The 22,216-nt window shown below is 41.3% G+C and overlaps 1 protein-coding gene and 1 long non-coding RNA gene across 10 annotated transcripts; one reads left to right on the top strand and one right to left on the bottom strand.

The window, feature by feature from the left end:
- The first annotated feature begins 26 nt into the window (after positions 1-26).
- On the top strand, positions 27-4,879 carry LOC142080930 (uncharacterized). Of its 3 annotated transcripts, none has more exons than XR_012673170.1 (3): positions 27-382; positions 774-912; positions 1,885-4,879. It is a non-coding gene; the product is annotated as an uncharacterized LOC142080930 (long non-coding RNA). The 3 variants fall into 3 exon arrangements; XR_012673171.1 differs by having other exon boundaries at positions 27-660; XR_012673172.1 differs by having other exon boundaries at positions 377-453.
- Positions 4,880-5,778: 899 nt separating this feature from the next.
- On the bottom strand, positions 5,779-19,666 carry FBXO28 (F-box protein 28). Of its 7 annotated transcripts, XM_075147209.1 has the most exons (8): positions 19,408-19,481; positions 18,808-18,948; positions 12,403-12,512; positions 12,002-12,145; positions 11,242-11,380; positions 8,517-8,712; positions 7,211-7,318; positions 5,779-6,706 (listed from the first exon to the last, which is right to left on the bottom strand). In XM_075147209.1, the coding sequence occupies exons 2-8, from the start codon at positions 18,880-18,882 to the stop codon at positions 6,312-6,314; spliced, it is 1,167 nt and encodes a 388-aa protein (XP_075003310.1). In that variant the 5' UTR covers positions 18,883-18,948; positions 19,408-19,481; the 3' UTR covers positions 5,779-6,311. The 7 variants fall into 7 exon arrangements, with proteins under 7 accessions (XP_075003310.1, XP_075003309.1, XP_075003315.1 ...); XM_075147208.1 differs by lacking the exon at positions 18,808-18,948 and having other exon boundaries at positions 19,408-19,666; XM_075147214.1 differs by lacking the exon at positions 18,808-18,948 and having other exon boundaries at positions 11,947-12,145; positions 19,408-19,579.
- Between the last annotated feature and the right edge of the window lie 2,550 nt (positions 19,667-22,216).

Below are 22,216 nucleotides of genomic sequence, written 5' to 3'. Positions count from 1 at the left end.
TCGCCCCCCGCCCGCCGGCGGGGGCCTGGCCGGGCGGGGCGAGGCGCCCGGCGAAGCCGTCGCCTGAGGGGCCGGGTGCTGGCTCCCCTCGGCCCCTGGCGGCTCCGCCGGGCGGAGCCGCGTTGCTGCCCGGTGGTGGGGCGGTGGCGGCCGGGAAGGCACGGGCTGCCCCTCAGGCCCCGCTTCTGCCGGAGGGCAGTCGCGTGTGTCCCCCTCTTCAGGGGAGAGGTCCCACTGCTCTGCCCCGGGACCGCCCGGTGCGGCTTCCCGGCCTTCCCGCTGGAGGCGGCGGGACTGAGTCAGACCGCGCCTGCCGCGGCGTGGCAGGCTTGCAGCTGGCGCCAGCCGCCCTCCGCGTCCTTGGCGGCCGCAGGGGTGTCGGGTGAGAAGGGCCGCGGTGCGCTGCCGCCTCAGGGGAGCAGAGCGCGGGGAGGGAGCGAGCCTCTCAGACCGGTAACGCGGCTGCCTGCGCTGTGGGCGCCTTTAGTAACGCGCCGTCTGCATAACTAATGTTTAAGGAGGGAGAGAAAATTCTCGGCTTGTAGCGCTGGCCCTGCCTCCGGGAGCCTTCCCGCGCCGAGGCGCTTAGGGAACCCGAAGCAGCTCCTGCAGCGTTCACCGTGGTAGCGAGGACGACCTGTCCTGCAGGAAGCTGGACAGGTGAAGCCTCACCAGCTTTGTGTTCGCCCACCCGCCACCCCTGCCGTCCTTCCTGCTGCCTTTAATGATGTTAATACAGCCGTAACTGACTCTGAGATTTCTGTCCTTCCCAGTTGTTGGGACAGCCCGCCCAGAAGCCACTGCAGACGGCCGGGACGGCCGTGCAGTCTCACCCGACTCGCTTTCTTGAGACTGGAAACAGAAACAGCGTCTTACAGCGGCTTTTTAAAGAACACTTTTTCTTTTCCAAAGGTAAGAGATGTGTGGTTGAAAGGACTAGCTATCATTTGTCCAAAACCTAAATTTCTATAAGCTACCTAAAGATATTTAACTACAACTCAAAACGCCTGTGCCAAGGTCTCTGTTTTCTTCACTTTTTGTGGTAAGATATTTTAAGAACTTCTTTGACAAACTCCTCTGTAAGAACTAAACTCCATTTAATCTGTCCCTGCATCTATTTCTTGTATAATACTGACTGTGGGCAGTTCAGTTACAAAGATTACTTTATGTAGAAGTTGAATGACTACTTGCTTGGAATTTTAGTTGTCCATAAATCCTCTCAAATTAAAATAACCTAAATCAATAATAGTGATAAAAACAACAGAGGAAGTTATCACAAAGTACATTATACCTTATCTATTAATGTAATATGAATATCTCAAGGTTATGATGCATCACTTAAAATTTATTAGTAATAATGAATAAAAAAGGCTAATACATACTAGCTGCTAAAGCCCCATATGCAGCTGTGCAAATGTAGGGGAAACACAATCCCTACTTGAAAATGTTTACAATCTAAAGTAATGGACAAAGCACAGGATCTATAAAACGTAACAGCTTCGCAAATATTTTTGTTTACATGCATTTTTAATCTGTGTGTATTACGATGTGAATTAGAAGTGAAAAAGTGAGCAAGTAGAGGAGAGATGGAAAAGTTTATTCACAGCTTTTCCCTCCTTAGTTACACGATCTGAATTTTGTAGACTTTGTGAGGACTTGTGCAGCATAAGAGGTAAAACAGATGTTTAGATTTCATCAAGGCATTTTGTCCTTGCAAGGGATGTTCAGTTTTACTTTTTGCTCAGTGACCGCTTCACAATAAACCAGGAAGTGCTTTTGAGTTACCAGTGCAGAAGCAAAATTGCCAGGATCACAAGTGTTTCACTCAGCTGCACTCTAAACACTGTACGTAACGTTTCTGAAAATGTTCCCTTCTTGTTGTAGTTCAAATATTAGCACTGCTATCCATCATTGCGCTAAAGATCTTCTCTCCCATGGGAAGGATCCTGCCAAAAGAACGAATGCGTCTGCTGATAAGAAAGGCTGCAGCTGTCGACAGGAGCATTGGAGGAGAGACATAGTATCAAGAGTTGAGTACACAGAGGCAGGTTTACGGCACTGCAAATGTATATAGGTTTGTAAATGGTCGAAAGTTTCAGCAGGGTAATTAAATAGAAGATCCCAGATTTATAAACTAAACATTCCACAGCAGCCAAACAAGGCTTAAACAACTAAGAAAAATATTAAATAGAAAAGTTTTGGAAAATGTAATTGTCCAAGTGCTCTGGGGTGCAAAGTGTTTTTCCTATTTAATCACTGAGTCTTTCTGGTTTAAGCAGCCCATATAACAAATCCAGGTATATTAGGTCTTCAGCAAGGTAACAGTTTTTGTATCTGATATTTTCCCTTCCGAAGACAAAGAGATCCAGTACCTAGCATGTCTTGAGCTGGCACAAGGCTAGAACAAAAATCCTAGAGTGTTCAGTTACACGTAAACCAAAGTTGGCAGCACAGCCCCGTCCAGCCAGGAAAGTGAGATCCAGTAAGCACAACTGCAAGAGCAGAGAGCATATGGACAAGTGAGCTGGTACAGGTACGGTGCAAAGTAGTACAGGAATGGAATTGGGAAGTATCAGAACAGTTCACAACTAATAGACATGTTACTACAAAATACTCCAAACTGAATTTACTGATGAATGAAATAATAATCTGTCACTGTCATTTGCCAGTTACCTTCTTAAAACCATCAGGAACACCAAGAAATCAGGTAGTCCTCCTGAAGACACATTTAACTACATCCTATGTCATCCTATTTTCAAGAGGCCCTCGATGTTAAAAATTAGGCAATCTTAGTGCTTCCCACAATTCACTGTTAGAAGATCTCAGTGAGAGCAACTAAGTTGCTGTTCAATAAGGTCTTATCTTTTACGTTAAGAAATTATGTGACGGCATCCTCGTAACATTAATGAACTATTGAGGTTAATTTACTGTGCTGAGAGTGTGTCAGAGATTGAAGAAGTTAACATTTGTTTTCTATCTGTTCTTTAATCTGAGAAATTTATCTTGTTAAGCAAGTAGTCTTTCTTCCTTCAGGGCTTCCACCTATTGCATCCATTAGCCCTTGTTTAGAAGGTGTTTGCATATTGCATTTACATACAAATTGTTCAGTTTGGGGAGAAAGACCTGGTTGCAAACAGCTTTTCCCTCAAAAAAGTACTATTGTGGTATCTTCTGATACCATTTTCACCATGTTCACTAGATAGACAAATATGTAAAAAATCCCCAACCTTACTATGAAACAAAAAGCAGTTTACAAAGCAAGCTGCTGTTTTTAGGAAAAAAGTAAAGCTCAAAAAGAAGGAAAGCTTGCCTCAGTAATTTGAAGCTATTTTAAGAAACTAACTATAAAAGACAGGTATTATTGCTTTCTGTTTCAACCCTGAGCTGTTCAGTTTCAGCCCTTGCTATAAGCACTAAAGCTGAACGCTACAATCTGATAGTTGGCTGCAAAAAAAATGATTTTTCATGTAACTTTGTAAACTACATCTTAGTCTCATTAGTTTGAGATTCTCCCTTGAACAGATTATACAATCACCAATCACTACTAACACTGTACTTTGAGGTCCATATACTAACTTACATAAACTTGCATAGAAATTTAGTCAGAAGTGATTTAGTTTTACTTCAGGCTATTTATCAGCTTGTTCATATATTGCAAAATGCATCCTTTTTTATTTCATAAGGGACAGTATAGTGTCAGAAGTTAATGTTCCAGCTCTTTTCTCTAAACTATTATTTGTTTTCTACATTCTAACTCTACCACTGGTATATATTCCAGCCTAATGTCTCCCTCCCTCCCCAGGAAGTGAAAACGAAATAGTGGTGTACCTTCGTTGTGGCATTTCTCAGCGCTTGCTTGTAACCATCCCCTCTGCCCCTTAAGTCTGGTGGGCCTTGTTCAATTTCACTATACTTGGTAGCACGCAGAGGATCAGGATGCACCTGCAAACTTGCAGCATGTGATGCTTCCTGGAGTTGAAGGTGCCAAGTTGGCACCGTTCACAGAGAACGTTTCACATAACAACAGGCTGTTGTTGTTTTTTCCAGCTCAGTTTACGCACAGCTAGAGATTCACCAACATACAAATAAATGGTCCTCTCAAATAACCTGAAACTATTTGTATATTGTGAAGGGGGGGGAAATTGTTTGCATCTTCTAGAAACGAATAAAGAAACTAAAGTGAAAGATATTAAGAGATGTATGAATAAACCTTTTCAGTAAATGCAATTCACAGGTTTATACTTGTTTATAAGTATTTAACCACAAATATCTGGTAATGAGACCATTACATGAATTTGTCATAATGAATGACCATTAAATGAATTTGTATCAAATGATACACAATAATTATAGCTATCATGCTGACCCTTTGTTTCAATATTATTATTTTTTATAAGATAAAGTATATGGCACTGAACAGCAGATATCTTCTGTATCGTACAGAGATCTTTAACAGTAAAAAAATTGAGCCATGGAAGACCAGTAATAGCAAATGCTCCTTTAAAAGTTTAACCTTTCCCCCAGATAACCTTTTATCACTTCCTTGATGCTTTTCTTAAGAAACATGCCTTTTCTTTTTAAAAGACTCAAACTACCCAACAAGTTTATTTGAAAATTAAGTGTTTGCCAAAAATCAGGCATTTGCAATGTTACATCTGATATGAGCTAATATGTTTTAGAAGTAAAAATTGTAGCTGAAGTTTCAGGAAAAGTGTCAGTTTTCCCACAATTATGTAACATTTGACCAGACAGTTTCTCATTTGTGTGGTGGTTTAAATACAACCACTACATTATGCTGACAGCCATACAAAATGTAAGAGTAACTTGCACTTTAACCCATGGTAATAATACCAAGATTTTGAACAGCTACAAATGCAGCATTTGCATTTTCAGTGCCACACCAAGTTGAATTCAGTGCCACCTAAACCCAAAGCAGCAGCTGATTAAAAAAAGAAAACATAAGTCAAATGATAAAGCTACATAGTTTAGTACATTAAAACAAAAACAAGGACAATGTATTTGTATAAGGTTCCAAAAATATACAGATGGAGGGGAAAAAAAAAATCACTGTACACAACTCTGAGGTTGTTAAAGTGACCAGAGAGACTGAACAGTGCAAGACATGCTTTTCCAGTTACAAGCTCAAAACAGAAGTGCAAAAGAAATTAAAGCTTTGTCTGAAGTGATTTACCTGTTAGGATAAGGAAAGCTTAGAATATTGTCATCAGTGTTACAGAGAAATCTCCATCCCACCCACCCCACCCCCAACACATACACACAAAATAGTTTAAGTTTTTCCATAATACAGCATTTCATTCAAATGGTGTCCCCCTGAGCTTGGTTACTGTAGGGACAATTGTCTGACACTTATTAGATGTTGGCCTATGAATCGAGTAATGCATAGGCAGCTTCTCAATTCTCCAGCTTTGGCTAACAATACCTGCAATTTACAGGCAGTGAAAGTGGCAGATAGCCTGGGTTCAAACCCTCCTGCAACTAGCTTCATAAGACCACCTCATTGTAAGAAAGCAGTTGTGCTGAAAGCAGATGCTAAGTTATGGCTGAGGAACAAAGAAATTGCTTTACAGGTCTCTGTACTCTCTCCCAGAGTTAAGAACAATTTCAGGCAAGTGCTTTTAGCAGGCTGACTAAGCTGTACATGCATCTATCCATGCAAATGTAGAATATGGCTCCCAAGACCTAGAACCAGGGTGTGTGCATGTGAAGACTGGATAGAAGGCCCTTCCTTGTAAGTTTACAAAAATATATAGCCAATACTGTAGCTTAAGAAGTCAGTTTTACTCATTACAGAGATCCCCAAAAAGTATTAACTACTTTTCAGACATTCCAGACAAGGTCACTTGTAACAAAAAAGGTCAAGTTCTCTAAAACAAGATTTTAAAAGTGGATCTTTCCTTCAAGTGAACAGGACATCCGTTTTTACACTTAACTTTTTAGTCAGTTAAGACTGAATTTATTTAAGATTTTATGTGAACATATGCATAAACACAAATAAGTTTACTTTAAACACATCTGCACAGAAAAAAAGATTAACCCTTCAAAACATAACAGAGCAGGTCTGGTTAGTATGTATCTATTGCAAATCTTAAAGATTCTGTGCATTAGGCCCACCCATACAGAAAGCAGGGGAAAAGTCTCAATGAAAGAAAATTACTGTTCAAGTCTAAGTGGTGTTTTGAAGAGCCAGCAGCCTAAGTGACACCATGAAGCTAGTCACAGTATCCGAACAAGCAGACCTGCTTGGGCTACTAAAGCAGTGTATCCTCCTGAAGGTGTCATTTACTCCCAAGTTATTTTCTGTTTCGAAGGCGTTTAGATTTCCTAGGACAGTCTGTGGATTCAACCGCCTTCCTCCGTTTTCTAGGAGACTGTTCATTTGAGCCAGAACCTGAAGAATTTCCTACTGTACTCTCCATCACCTCTCGCAGCTTGCGTTCAAGCTCAGCCAATCGGGCATTCTGTTCACCTATGATTTGGGTTTGCTCTAGCAGTTTCTGATCTTGATCTTGGAGTTGTTTCTGTTGCTCTTGCACTTTGATGCGAAGCTCTGAGATTTCCCGCTTTAGCGCTGTCAAGCCCGAGCCATTCGCTTTTACTTGCTGCTGGAGTTTGGTGACTTCCTGTCTGGAAGGGTTCTGCTTGGAGAACAGCTGCATTGTTGTCAGTGCTGCAGAAGGCCCTGGAACTTCAGAGAAAACTGTGATTAATCCTCTACAACTTTAAGACAAAGGTAGAAATTGTGTCCCAGTTCTCATATTTTGCTTATCCCTACTCCCCAAACGTGACTCTGAATACTGGTTGCAAGTTATGTGAACATGTAAACAGATTTACAGTCGTTTAAGTGTCTAACTAGAGCATATGGCATCTCAGAGCACAACTAGTTTAATTTAAAATACTTAGATCTTCAGTAGTCTGGAAAACAGCTCATCATTCATTTTCTGTATATAAGCCCCCCTCCTTTTGCTGTATCAAAAATTATGTAGAGATATTATGTTGTCATCTAGATTTAGTGTCACAGATGTTAAGTCAAAAACCCACAACATGTCTATAAATTACTTATTACAGAATAGTTATATTAAATAAGTATATTTCAATAGAGCAGTACAACTCTGCTGTCATTAGTTGTAGACAGCTAAAGTTCTAAAATTTTGTGGTTTGGGGCTTAACAAGATATTTCAGTTTAACTTACTTTTTAGAAGAAAGGAATTTATTTTCCATGCTTCTTTAGAATCACTCTTCCTAAGTACTAAAACCATACTGGAATTTGAGCTTGGGAATGTTGATTTTAATAAAGTTCCTGCAAATCAAGGAGACTAACAGCTACTGTATAATTTCTTTCACTTTTTCTATCATAAAAGATATCTATCACTTTTCCCATCATTTTACTCTTCTAGCAATGCTGTGCAATTAAGATGCAACTTTTAAGCGCTACAAAGACAGAACAGTCTGGAACAGCCTAGAACAGTCATCCTCCTCCTCTTTTTTTCCCCCTTTAAGATGCCAGCATAGCTACAGTTATGTGACACTAAAGGGTTGCCATTAGAGAGGTTATGCTCCTCCCTCAACACAAGATAGGCATTTTTATGCCACAAAAAGCCTTGGCCTTGAAAAGCCAACGGACATTAACTATGGTTTTGGGCAGTACTTCCCCAACTGAGAGACTCAATGGAACTGAGGTATAATTAACAGGATATAATTGAGAAGTGGTATACACACTTATGGCTAAAAGGATAGACAGGACATACCAGAAACAACAAGCAGCTCCTACGGTTAGGCCTATCATTTTTGCTTAAGATGTAATTTTTTAAAATTTTTTTTTATTAAGTTATCCTTTCAGAGAGTGAATCTCACAGTTCCTAAGAAGTGTTAAGATGTTCAGCACAGGGAGAACACTACAGTTCTACTAACCTTTTGCTTTTGGCCATTATATAAGGCAACTACCTTAGACTTTGCTTCACAAAAGTTCTGGGAAGTCTGACAGAGTATATGAAAGACCAGTTTAATTGTTCATTTATAGACTGTTATTTTAATTGCCTTTTCACTAATACCCATAAGTATTTTGCTTGTTAGCGTATACATTAGTGCCCCAGGAAAGTAAAAAAAGCACATACAAGTATGTTCTAGCTGTCTATGCACTACAACATCTTAGGCTAATTCATTGCTCATCATCCTAAAAATAAAAGGCATCGAGTTGCCATCTCGTGCCAAATTTCAACCAAGTGCAATGATAAAGTCTCATTCATTGGTGGCACAAAAGCGTTTGTTTCATGAATACACACTATGCATAATTCTAACATACATTCAAGTGACTGTTCTTTTAGTAGTACAAAGGCTCCTTAAATTTCAAAGCAAATGAATTTCAGTTAGCATACTTAAGAAACAAGTATCATCAATATTTATGTAATAAAGCTCACATTTAAGGGAGGGAGCTTTAAAAAGATTTTTTTTTTTACAGAAAAACTTAATAAAACTTAACTATATGTTGGAATTAATACCTGGGGCAGTTCCTATCAGACGTCCCGATACATCTGACCCAGGCATCTTTCTTTTCAGTATTGGAACAATCTTCTCATCAAAATATTCCATAGCCATGGAGGAAATGTCTCTTAGTTCTTGAAGAACTTCATGAGCTCTCTGAGGAGCTCTTGTAGAGTTTACATACCTTAGCACACGATAAATTTCATCTATTACCTAAAACATTTAAGAAGAATTAGGATTTTCTGATAAAGGCAAGATTATTTCAGATCATTCTAGAAGTGCTGGCGTATTCAGGGGCTTTTACTACATAACTATCGCATACCATTGTGTACTTTAGTTCTAGATCAGCTTTTTGAAATGAAGTGCTGTTTGTGATACATCAGAGAAGCTATTCACTTGATTTATCACAACAACTCTCTTCAAACTCATGAAACAATGCTCACTGTGTGAAATTTTGTTTTACTACATCCATACTTGACTTCTAAGTTATATAACCTATACTCAGCAGAGCATAATCATTTCTTTTTGGAGAACCTGAAGCCAGATACTCTAAGCCACACTGCAGAGCAGTCACTCCCCCAGCCAGTCACGAGGCATATAAAACACATGAATGGAACAGCAAGAATTATCGTTATGTCAATCTGAAGAGCTGTAAATATTTACTTAAGTCCACTTGCATACACCCAAAATATTGCAAATTCAGATTAAGTCTGAAATATACTAATTTATAAAACATCAATCCACTACTGACAGAGAACATAAGCACCCTCTTAACAGGTTTGACAAACAAACCCTTTGGTTAGGAGCGATACAGAGAGATGAAAGGTGTCTCGCTAATCTATGAATTATAATCTGAGGCAGGTCAAGATAGGAGTGCTGGTCTCTTATTACCAAAACTACTGACACAGGTGGTTTGCACAAGTCTCCTGAAAAACACAGATCTCAAGGACTCAGAATCATAGATAAGACAATACAGTTGCATTTTATGTTTTAATAAAGGAAGGTTAGCTGAAAAGTTGCAAAAGCTAGACAAGACTGAAGTGTCTCATCACACAACAAGCTTACAAAAGACTTCTCTAATTTTACCCACATTATATCCTGTTAGCAACAACGTCCTCAACGCATTCTCCTGCCATCCTCAATATAAAATCCTGCAGCAGCAATCTGCTATCACCAGGAACCCTCACACAGTATGCCAAACCTCAAATCAGGATTCGCATATTCTAACACAAATTCACTTCCTGACAATTCTGTGGCAGCTTCATTCAAACGAAATTTCCTGAGGGAAGCAGGGCAGGTGTGCGGGGGGAAACCACAGACTGTAAGTGAACACTAAGCCTTGAATCTGCCCAACCAAGATAGGGTTTTCTGGTGAATTGGTAACCGTGCTGAGAAAGCAGAGCTCATACGCTAAGTAAATAATTTAAAAAGACTTTTTAGCTGTTATAGCAGAATACAAACAAGGTCCTTATGACTCAGTGCCCACAAGGAAAATGGCTGACAAGCTCACTTGCCCAGCTCCTACATGCCCCAGGTCTAGATTGAGTATTGCCTTCCCGTCTACTCTTCAAAAAAGTATGGCAGTATTTCTTTTAAGTATTCCATTCACTATGTGAGTATCAAGGACTTATGTTTATTTGACTTTATGTTATATTACATTTTTTAAAATGCATGGTATATATAAAAATATAATATAAAGTCAAATCAGCATAAATACATTAAACTATGATTTAATTTAAAATTAATTAAATATCAAGTCAACAAGAATGTACAGAAATCAAGTTACCTATTCAAGATAAAAATACATTTCATGCTGACAGCCTATCCTAAAAATGCCTGCCAGGCTTCACCTGAATCCAACAGCTAACTTTTCCATTCATCCCAGTGCAGTTTAGTTATCTGTCCACGAAAAATTAATACCAATATACCCAAACCTCACATGGAAAAATCAATGTATAGAGCATTAGGCTAATGTTCACAGATCTTGTTTCAACCCTGAGCTGTACCAGTCTTCCTCAGATCATGATTTTGTCAATTCTCCTGTGCACTTCTGTTTTCACAGCTTATAAAACAGTGGCTTCTCCAATGTACATCTCGCTTGAATAATTTATATTTTATGTTAGGGGAGTATTCTGAAACACCAGAATTGTTCAGTAGTATTAATATTTAAGACACTTTATCTACATTTAAAACTAATTCCACCTACTGTACAAAAATACCCCATCCGCTGTAATACTGAACAGTGTTACCACATACTAAATATCTTAATTTAATTAATCTGAAGTACTCAAACCCTTAAGAAAGGTGCCTAAAATCTTCCTGATCAACTGAGTGCTTAAGCTTATACGTAGTCTAAATTACTACATCTTCTGATGACCTGGCCTTCAGCTGTTTTGTACAACTAAAATTCAAAATTAAACCCTACGTATCATGTGTTTCTTGTAAAAGGTTGTATAGGAGGTATATGCCACAAGTCAAATGTCAGAATTAAGAGAGAATCTAAGGGAAAATGGAAATCAAGTTTAAAATAATTAATATTTAGATATAGTCTGGTGCATTCATTTCAGACTGCCTGTTATAGCAGAGTATCGGCTTGTGTGTTTGTTTCCAAGTATCTGAAACACAGTTTCAGTATATATATACACACATTATATAAATTTGTCCCAGCTGTCCCAAGTAAAGTTACACAATCATATTTTTTAAACACAGATATACATTCACATAATATAGTCTACATTTTACCTTGCCAGGTATGAAGCAACAGAGATTGGAATCCACATACTTCATGAAAGTCATATTTAACAGAGAGAGTCTCGTTTCTACAGCAGCAAGGATGTCTGCATGACGAGCTAATGAATGGTTTCTTCTTTCTGACTCCCGTCTAGAAGACAGACCATTAAGTGACACTGATTTACCAATGAGTCAACAAAACGAAACTCACAATCGCTCAAGTTAATTTCACCCTTAAAACCCTATGAGGTTTGAAAATGTAACCACTAACATTAGTTCTGTCTTTATGGAAAAAAACTGATACAGATTGATAACCAGCTAGTAATAGCATACTAGACTTTCTTAGACAAAATTTGTTCTCCAAATAATTGCTACATCCATAAACTCTGTATGTAATTTAGGACTATTTAAAACAAGCTTTCAGTACTAACTAGCAGTAGACACGGAGTCAGCGTGAATATTTTTACCCCCCCCTGCATATTCCTACAGTTAGTACTTCAATGCAACTGACATAAATTTAATGTGTTATTAGTGCTTGCTACAAAGTTTAAGTTGAGATATAAGCTCTTTTGACAAAGTATCTCTACAGTAAGTAGCATTAAGTTTCTTCACTCTGACTGGGAAATCTAATAGGACACAGCAGCAGCTGCACTTATTCACTGGAAAGAGGAGAAAAGACATCGCTTTAATGAGAAACTAGCTCCCAGTAACACTCACGTGTCAACCCCGGCTCCCGCCCCCTTCCCCTGTTTAATCCTTGGCACTGAAAAACCTTGCTTGTTTTTTAAGCAGAGTCGTAGATAAATCATCAGTGAAGGCAGTCAGTCTTGAAAAGGAATGGCATTTATTCATTCCTAGGAGTCCTTGCGTGATTTGCCAGAAGAATTGAGTAATACTGGACCCACTCTTCTTTTCTCTGTTTAAAATACCAGAGACACTTTCCAATATTCCAGTTCCTAGTATACAACAACTTACATTCATCCACACCATTATTTTGTAATTAGATCTTATGTTCAAGGTGCTTTTGGAAAAAAAGTGAAACTAAACCAAATGTGATTCAAATTTTCAAGATACGTAAGTTGAATTAGCTAGCAAGAAATTCCTTTTCAGTATTCTATTTGAAAGAATCTAGCACATTTAAGTTTACTTAATACAGTTTTAACAGGTACATACCTTGGAAGTTGAGCTTTAACTTGCTTTTGACACAAGTTGTGGTATCTTTCCACTTTCAGAAATCCCTGATTTAACATTCGCTGGCAAACCAAGTCCATTCGCTTACAAACCTGTATTTAAGTAAAAAGAAAAACTTAAGACTCAATTAAGGCCACATGTCACTTCTTATTATCTTATCCATACTTGCTGGATAGTAAAAGATTCTTGTATCAGTTTTTGCTCCATTTCAAAAAGCAGAAACTGCAGTTGAACTTAAAGCATCATCATCTCTAACAATGATCACGATACTCCAACAAGGAGCAGCTATGTTCCACACAGTTCAAAAATTAATCTCCTGATACTGCCTAACAAGAGACAGGAGGCTGAATTCCACTCATATATAAGCAGATACAATTTCCTCTGATTTTAATGGAAGTTGCAAATGTCTGTGCCTGGCTTTTAACTTGGCCTCCAGAGTGATCCTGGTAGACTAAGTTAATATTTTGTAAAAGAAGCCTTTAAAAACAAGAAATCATGATGGTTTTCCTTCAGCATTTAAGGCTTATGTTTTTGAAGACGGCCAAAATTAAATTTAAAAATTAATGCAATACAGTGCATGTGAAGCAAGACTCCCTTTCATATAAAATAGTCTTTTCTTCTTTGATTAACAGATTCCTTTATTTGCAGTGTTGGATACCAATAGCCTCAATTTTTTCACAGATTTAGGGAGAAAGGACATTAATAGCTGCAGAAGACATAATAAACTGCTAAATTTAAACCTTCACAAAGTAACCAGTTACAAGACAAAGCTAACTTGTACAAAAGTTTAAAGCAGTTGCAACTCATAGAATCATAGAATAGTTTGGGTTGGAAGGGACCTTTAAAGGTCCTCTAGTCCAACCCCTCTGCCATGGGCAAGGACATCTTCAACTAGATCTAGTTGCTCAGAGCCCCGTCCAGCCTGACCTTGAATGTTTCCAGGGATGGGGCATCTACCACCTCTCTGGGCAACCTTCCCAGTGTTTCACCACCCTCACCGTAAAAAATGTCTTCCTTGTATCTAGTCTAAATCTACCCTCTTTTAGTTTAAAACCATTCCCCCTTGTCCTATTGCAACAGGCCCTGCTAAAAAGTCTCTCCCCATCTTTCTTATAAGCCCCCTTTAAGTACTGAAAGGCTGCAATAAGGTCTCCCCAAAGCCTTCTCTTTTCCAGGCTGAACAAACCAAACTCTCTCAGTCTTTCTTCATAGGAGAGGCGTTCCACCCCCCTGATCATTTTTGTGGCCCTCCTCTGGACCCGCTCCAACAGCTCCATGTCTGTCCTGTGCTGAGGACTCCAGAGCTGGATGCAGCACTGCAGGTGGGGGTCTCACCAGAGCAGAGTAGAGGGGCAGAATCACCTCCCTCGACCTGCTGGCCACGCTTCTTTTGATGCAGCCCAGGACATGGTTGGCCTTCTGGGCTGTGAGCGCACATTGCTGGCTCATGTCCAGCTTTTCATCCACCAGTATCCCCAAGTCCTTCTCAGCAGGGCTGCTCTCAATCCCTTCATCCCCAGCCTGTATTGATACCAGGGGTTGCCCCAACCCAGGTGCAGGACCTTGCACTTGGCCTTGTTGAACCTTACAAGGTTCGCAGGGGCCCACTTTTTGAGCTTGTCCAGGTCCCTCTGGATGGCATCCCGTCCCTCAGATGTGTCGACCACACCACTCAGCTTGGTGTCATCTGCAAACTTGCTGAGGGTGCACTTGATCCCACTGTCTGTCATTGATGAAGATATTATTCATCAATGGCCTTAATTCAGTTGTGAAGATGCAAGAGTGTTGTGAATCAACTGTCCTTTGAAATTGTTATTTTTTTGTACTAAAGTGCACAATGTCCCACTGTGACCCCACCTTCCAATGGATTAGCTTTGCTTTTTTTTTTTTAAAAAATAAACATTCCTCCCTTCCCTACACTATACTCATTTAATAACTTTGAAGTCTATGTAAATTTATACCTTGAGGAAGAAGATTCTCACTTCTCCTAGAAAAGCCTGCAATTACTTTCTGTTTATATGGAAGGCACTACTTAAAGAAGTTCTACTTTCTGTGAGTCCTCCTCTAGTCACAGCTAGTTTAAGTTCTGCAAGTAAGAACTGACCATTTTCAAACGAATCTGTATTAACAGACCATTAAGTAACTGCTGTCGATCTGTCAGTGCTCGTTTGTATCTTCCTCGTTAACAGTCAAAGGAGAATGATCAGATGGGCTAACTACAGAGGTACAGTCTCAGTACACTTCACTAGAATCAGGTAAATCATTTCTAGTGTATAAAAAAAATAATGCTGGCCCTTCAACTCCAGGAAAGAGGAAATTATCACATTTCTTTAAGACATTAGCTGCATTAGGGATGCCTAGATCTGATACCATTTTTGAGTACAAGACTTAACAGCTTACTTGTAGTTCTAATGCCACCAAATCCCTGAACTAGGAACTAGTACCTCCACAAGGGCTTTGTTAGCTATGCAATTATTCAGCACAAAAGAAAACCAATCCTAGATACATTATTAGGTAGAAATTCAGAGGAAGCACAGAAAGAGCGATTTTAGCCATGTGCCTACTGACACCTGGTGGCAGCAAGGACCTTTCAGTGTGCTGAAGCCCTGCCATACCCAAGAGAGTAGACCGCAATGGGTAACACTACATTTCTTAAACACTGGATTTTTTAATCTTACTCATTTGCTTCCACCACGCAGCATGAAGAATTATTTGCTGCAGTTTCTGGACATGACCCATATTTGTGCCAATAATCAGTCTAGAACCCAAACACCGAACAGATAACAGGTACCACCAGAAACCAAAAGTGTTTGCAACTTATTTGACCAATCACCTCTTAATTCTCAGCTGGCTTCTGATGTCACCATTTAAACCATATGGCACCTGAAGTTATAGGAACAATATCCTCTTTTAGACTGCGTAGTCAGCAGTCATATGCAAAGTCGCATTATTACACTTCTACGTGTTCATATTAGTCCAAGACAGTTTGATACTAGCTATTCAATGGACCATAAGAAGGTAAAAAATTAAATTTGCTCATATTTGTATTTGCAAATTTTTGTGAACATTGTCTTATTCTAGCCATAAAGCAGAAAGAGCCCAAGTTTCCTCAAGTGTCAAGTCCAACCAGACACTCTGTTCAAATTTCAGTGTTAGAAAGTTATTCCAAATCCATGCGAAAAGCAGAATGAAAAGGTGGCTGCTTCTTAGCATGCTGACTTATATGCGGCAACAGCTTCTATGAAAGAACTAATTTTCCACTTCATTTGTAAACAAACTAAACTGGCACAATCTGCTAGAGGACTACTACCAGCTTCCTCTTCCTCAAGCATGTCTTATTTTTTCGAAGCTTCACTAACAGACAACCAATATAAAAACAGAGATAAAAATATCCTAAAGTATTTAGATTCAATACATGTTATTTTTCTTAGAGGCTACGCCATGTTTCATAATGTCTTTCTAGGGTGAAGTATAAGTAAGTGAGAAAACATTGATGATTTCAGCAAGAAACTTTAAAATAGAAATTCCTGTAAATACAGATTTACTGAAACTATGGGAAAATTAAAGTTGTGCTATCCAAAGGCTATCAGTCCTTATTTGTGCTGTGCTGAAAATAAGCACAAGTTTGCTGCAGAATTTAAGACACTTCTGACATGTGTCAGAATCTAAGATAACCTTCTCCTCAGAGTGTTCATGGAAGGAGGTTACAGATTGATTGTTTTTAATCATGCTTGCTGTAGTAATAGCCTGAATGGAAGTGCATTTCTAAGCTCAGACATGTGAGTGAAAAGAATTTCATTATTATCCCACTCAGGTAAAAATTCCAGAGCTGCTCTAAGTCATGACAGTAAAAGCAGCCTTCAAAAACCAGAAGATATGCCAGCTTCCGTACCCGGCTGCAGCTTGTCCAGAACATTACAGCTTCAGACATAACGATCTTTTGGGTTTTCTGTGTTTCTCTTATGATGACATATCAGAGGAAGTAGATGAAGTAAATACTCAAAAGGGCTGAAAGCAAGATACTGCTGCTTTTCCTCTCATTTACTTTATCCAAACAAAAGTTTGATAACTCAAGATTTGCACTGATGTATAATTTCAGACATGACTGCATTCTGAATACCTATTGTTTAGTCTCCATTACTTTAGATATACTTCACTGCTTAACCAGTAGGTGCTTCATTTATGCTTTTAAATGCAGTATCACCAGGAATAGCAGAAGGCATTATGCTCAGGAAAGCAAGTGCTTCTTTGCACAATGAGGGGCCCGTGGTCTTGCCCTGCCTGATGGCAATCACCGTAAGCAGGAAACGTTCTTTAGCTCATCCTTTGGTGACAGAAAGAGACTTATGGATCTTAAGCCATAGATTATGCTCCTCATTATGCTCTATATAAACAATACAGGTCCCTATCTCTGTTTTAATCTGAAAACTTGCTGATGTTCTATGTCTTCCCACCCAGCCAACTCCTTAGTCTGTCTTGTACACACTCTAGATCCAACACCAGTTCAACTCAAAGGTGGGTTTTTTTTTTTTGATCAGTGAGCTAAAGTGATCCAGAAAAAGGGATTAGGGCATCCATTTCCTTCAATGCTGGGATCCAGAGAATGCATCAAAGTGATCAGTTTAGGGAATCCACATTTTGATCAAACTTCGTTTAGGTTGACTGATGTCCTGGATCATATCTTCCTATCTTCCTCAAGATGCTTTATCCCATGGAATGCCACATTCTAAGGGGTTAATGAGGCTGCTTTTGGGCACATTTTTAATATGCATGAGACCTAAGCAATTTAATCCCTGTCATTCAATTAAAGTGGTTCTGCAATGTATCTTTAGCAGAATACTACTCATTATAAGATACACCCATTCATCTTTGATAAGCAGCTCAAGTCAGTTCTCATAGAGAAGAAAGATTTACTGTTTGTGCAAGACAGATCTTAGAGCAGGAGTATACAAGTGTCTCCCAAGGATACTTGTAGCCTTTAAAAATCTGAAAGTGATGAAATTCCGTTATGAATTTATGCCTAGGCATTGTTATTTTTAAAGGCTACCTTAATTCTCTGTCAACAGCATCTGGAGTTATATAAAACATCCAGTCTCTTCCTCTCAGTGCATTGCCAAAAGAACACCTTTAGTTCTGAATGGCCATCTGAAAGACCTAGCTGATCAAGCTTATGTAGTTATGAGCTGCACTAGGTCAAACCAGAAAGGCTTTGATTCTTTACATTACTGCTTACAAAGACAAGCGTACTTTCTTCTCAGAAGAACGCTTATAATGCCTTCTGATGTGCTTAAGGGAACAGTAAGGAATATGATGGAGATTAAATTTCTTGGCTGTCACTGACTCAAAAATTAAAAACAGGGAAAGACCAACTGAAAAGTTTCCTTCATTTTACATCTAGTATTGTTCCATGTGTGTGTCAAAGTTGATATTTATCCAGTCTGGTTTTGCAGATTTCTGAAACTTCTGAAAGGGGCAGTCATCTTCTGGAAAAATGAACTTGAAGGGGAGAGAGCAAAGAGCATAAAAGTGTTACATTTTACATTTTTCTTAAGTAGCACTGAGAGTTAAACAGCTGGTTTAGTCCTTACACCACCATCTTTCCTATTCTCAACTTCACTGCTGACAAAGCATTGCTTACAAACATTAACTTAGCCCTACAGAAAGAAAAAACCTTCTATTGACTACTGATAGATCCCACGGGTACTACCATTTATAAAATGCAACAGAGAAGTTGCAAAGGGCTATGTCTAGCGTTGCAATACAGACCATGCAACACTAAGCATACCCAAACAGTATACGTACTTCTCTTCCCTTCACGCAAACAGTAAGTAATCAAAAGCAGAGGCTGCAATCCAAAAAGGGAGTACTACATCTTTTTCACAGATCCACTACCTACTCTCACAGAAGAAGCATAAGTCTTTAGTGGACTGACAGCATGCTAGAAATATCTAGGTACTGGTGTACTAGGTGCACTATGAGTAAGAACAGATTTTCTGCTTGACGAGCTTTCAGTTTAAAGTTACAGTCAGGATGCAACACTTCAGGTTTGCTGATCCAGGACACATGCAGTCTAATTTGCTGCAGAAATATGCTTGTAATATTATCCAGTTTAGGCTAATAGAGTTCTTAAAATAGAAACAGTACAGTACCTGCAAGTTTACTGAGGGTTACATAAGCTATGCATTAATTCCCTCACTACTATTCCATTTACAACCTCATAAGAAATTCAGTAAGACAGCAGCTTATCATATTATGTCATAGTTTACATCAGGCTCCTTATGCAGGCAGTTAAAGATTGATATACACTGATCTCCTCACTGACAGCTGCGCTTTTTTTTTGGCATTATGAAGTTCAGAGCTAGAGATAATATCTTTTATTAGACCTACTACTATGACTGGAAGAAGCAGGTAGCCTTTCAGGCAGACAAGGGCTTTCTTACATCTTCTTATTTTGCCCCACATTTATTTCTAGATAGGGTAGGGTCCTTGGAACAGCAGGCTCACCTCCTACACTTGTAGGCTTAAGCTCTGTAAGTAAAAATAAATACACACACGAGACACAATAGACTAGTCCCCCAAGAAAAGCAGTCACTAGGAGAAATAAGCCTCCAGCAACCCAGTAATTTCTCACAGAGGACAAACGGAATGAAAGAAGTAAAAGATGGTAAAAGACCTTTAGGAATGCGTGTACGGAGGCACACACCCACACGCCCGTACCGAGGCTCGGGGGCTGTTGGGGAGAAGGGAGAAAGCCCCATCCCACCCCACCCCACTCCATCCTGCCTTTTCCCCGGCGAGAGCAGCAGCCCGGCGGGGGGCGGCCGGGACCACTGACACCTCCCCACCTCCTCCCAGCGCTACTCGCGCCCCAGGGCCGGCGGCGTCCGGCCAGCCAGGCGGGCTTCCCCCGGCGGGCCCGGGTCCCGGCCGCAGCAGGGCTCCTCGCCGGCCCGCCCCGCCGCCTTCCCTCCCCTCCCCGGCCCCTACCAGGCGGAGCTGGCTCGTCTCATCGTAGGACAGGAAGCTGAGGATGCTCTCGATCGCCACGATGGGCAGCCCCATGAGCGTGTTGCTCTGAGGCGGCGGCTCCAAGGGCGCCAGAGCCTCGGGAGACTCCGAGACCGGGGGCGGGGAGAGCCGCGCCGAGCCCAGGGCGCCGCCTTCCCCGTCCGACAGGAGCCGCTCCTCCGGCGCCGCCATCTTGGAGCCCGTCCTTCCTCCACTGAGGGAGGGGAATGAGCCCTCGTATGACGACACTTCCGCCCCCGTTTGTAGCGGACGGGGCGCCCCGCCCCGCCCCGCCCCGCCCGGCCGCTTGGGGGCGGCAGCGCGCGGGAGAGGGCGCGGCCGTTGGCACCGGGGCGGCCGCAGGGGCGGTGTGGGGCGGCCGAGGGGGACTGCGCTGTGGGAGAGCCTTCTGCCGACCGAGGGAGGGCCCCGAGGCCGGGGGAAGGCTGCGCGAAATTCCCCCAGGTGCTGCGCACCCCACCAGGGGCAGATTTAAAACAAGCGACTGGCAATAAATCTTTCCTACCGTGTGTAACGAAAGCGTGAGACTCACTGTGGACGAACGCGATGGAGGATAAAAGCACAAGCAGGGTTTGATAAGGGTGTCCCAGCATGCACTGGGAAATACCACCGTGTGCCTGGTGCGTTCCTTACATGAGGTACACAAGCCAGCGCCACTGGCTGTGGTTGGAAATGGCACCCTGAGCTCCCCACACCAGCAGTCCAACTCCGCACACATGGGTATTTGCATGTTAGTCTTAGTTGTGAAGCTACAGGGCTTTTTTCTTCCCACTCTCGGGAAAAAGAGATGCAAGAGTAAGGCGGCCAAGGAGAAGCTCACGAGACATAGGCTATCGTGAGCTGGAAGGGACCGACGAGGATCATCCAGGCCCGCTCCTCACTCCACGCAGGGCAACCTAGAAGTTAAACCTAGAAGTTAAACTGTGTGTATATATATACAAATGCTCCTTAAACGCCAACTGGCTTGGGGCCATGACCCCTTCGATGGGGAGCCCATTTGCGTGCCTGACCACTCTCTGTGAGGAGCTTTTCCCTAATACCCAACCTGAACTTCCCCTGAGGCAGCTTTACACCATCCCCTCACGTCCTGTGGCCGGACACCGGAGAGGAGAGATCAGTGCCTCCCTCTCCATGCTCCCTCCTGAGGTAATTGTGCGAGAAGGGCTGCCAAAAACTTCATCCCTGTTGTTCAGGAGTATGGAAGTGGTCCCGCCCCACAGCAGGCACAGCGCTGGCTGCACGGGCACAGTGGCCCTCCAGGAAAATATGGTTGAATTACAGTGAGGCAGCTACAGGATGGAAAAATACCCACGTCCTCATAAGTGAGGCGCAGCTACATACTTAAAAATGTAATCCAGGCCTTTCTATTCTTTGTATAGACGGGTGAGCACCCCCCTTTTGTGTCCAACCTGGGCCTGCACCCCCTTGGCCAGGACGGGCAGGGTGAGCCCCAGCAGCCTGGGGTGAGCAGTGGGTGTGCAGGTCTGCTGTCGGCCTTTAGGGGTCAGAGCCTGTTGGCAAAAACTACAGCTGCCCGCATACCGCTGCTTGGAACCAGACATCATCGAGGAGGCGAAACATCCAGAATAAAACAAACTCTGCTCCTTTATTTGCCTTTAATCGTGTATATTAGGGAGGTTTCTTGGATGTAATAGCTGGGGCAGCAAAGGGATGGGACGAAGGGCTGTTTCTAGAACATTCCCTGGTGCTTCTGAGCATGGTCGCAGACACTTACACTGCAGTTTCACAACCATTTCAGCCCGACAGAACTTGGCACAGCCGTTGAAAAGTATGGTGCCAGTATCCTCTGCCTTCAGCTGCTGCTGCTGCTGCTGCTTTTTTCACGTCAGTAGCGTTGAGCGTGTGTGCTTGATTGGGGAACTGGTGCTGCTGAAGACTGACTTGCCAAAGAAAATCACATTTTGGTGAATGCCAGAAGTGACGGTAGCAAGGTGTATAGGAAAAAGCCATAAAATGTTTGGGGAGAATGGGACCACTTCTTGCAGTACCTGCACCAAGGTAGCACAGCTTAAAATATTACAGGACTAAAGCATGAGCTGCCTGCAGCATCTCTGTACATGTTTTTCAGCCATGCTTCTTCTCTTTGAAGGTTTATCTTAACCCATTTCTTTCATGTGCAACTTTTCTCTTTCCTCGGAAACCCACCTGCAACCTCTTTCTTAAAAGAAAAAAAATTGCAACTGGAAAAGAATTAACTTGGGAACAGGGCAAATGCAAGGGTAAGCCTTTATGTGTGTCATCCTAATGGCACTCCAAAAATGTGCACTGAAATTAATATTTCCTTTTTGGGAGCAGAACACTGTGTGCCTTGTACGGATTTGGAAGTGTTTTGCTCCCCCCGCCCCTCAACTCATCGATGCCACTGTAAAATGATCTGGCTATCTTAGAACAAGGGTTTTATTCTTGTGCATGATTTTAGGACCTGATCTCCTTTCACATGCACACTCAGCAGTTTAAATCACACTCAGGAGAATTCTTTATAAACTTGTGACTTGGCACACAAAGTTTGGGCTGGCAGTCCATTAATGCTTTAAAAGCAAGTCGTTTTTCTCATCCTACATAAGCATATATAATTTAAGATAGTTTCAAGAATGCTTTTTTGTTTTGTCATATAATTTGAACAATTTGAGTTTTTAAGATACAGTTTTGAACAATCTGAGTTTTTGTTTAATAAATATAAGCTATATGTTCTGTATGTTTATTATATTACTGAGTAGAATATATTAATAATATGCACAATACATAT

Source organism: Calonectris borealis, chromosome 3, assembly GCF_964195595.1.
Source record: "Calonectris borealis chromosome 3, bCalBor7.hap1.2, whole genome shotgun sequence".
Classification (NCBI taxonomy): domain Eukaryota; kingdom Metazoa; phylum Chordata; class Aves; order Procellariiformes; family Procellariidae; genus Calonectris; species Calonectris borealis.
This window is presented reverse-complemented; position numbering and strand designations above follow the sequence as displayed.

Coding starts and splice junctions, on each gene's coding strand:
- FBXO28 (XM_075147208.1), bottom strand. CDS start 19,620: ATGGCGGCGCCGGAGGAGCGGCTCCTGTCGGACGGGGAAGGCGGCGCC. Junction 12,513..19,407: donor AGACGAGCCAGCTCCGCCTG/GTAGGGGCCGGG, acceptor ACTTAAATACAG/GTTTGTAAGCGAATGGACTT. Junction 6,707..7,210: donor AAATTCCTTTCTTCTAAAAA/GTAAGTTAAACT, acceptor TTTTCTCTGAAG/TTCCAGGGCCTTCTGCAGCA.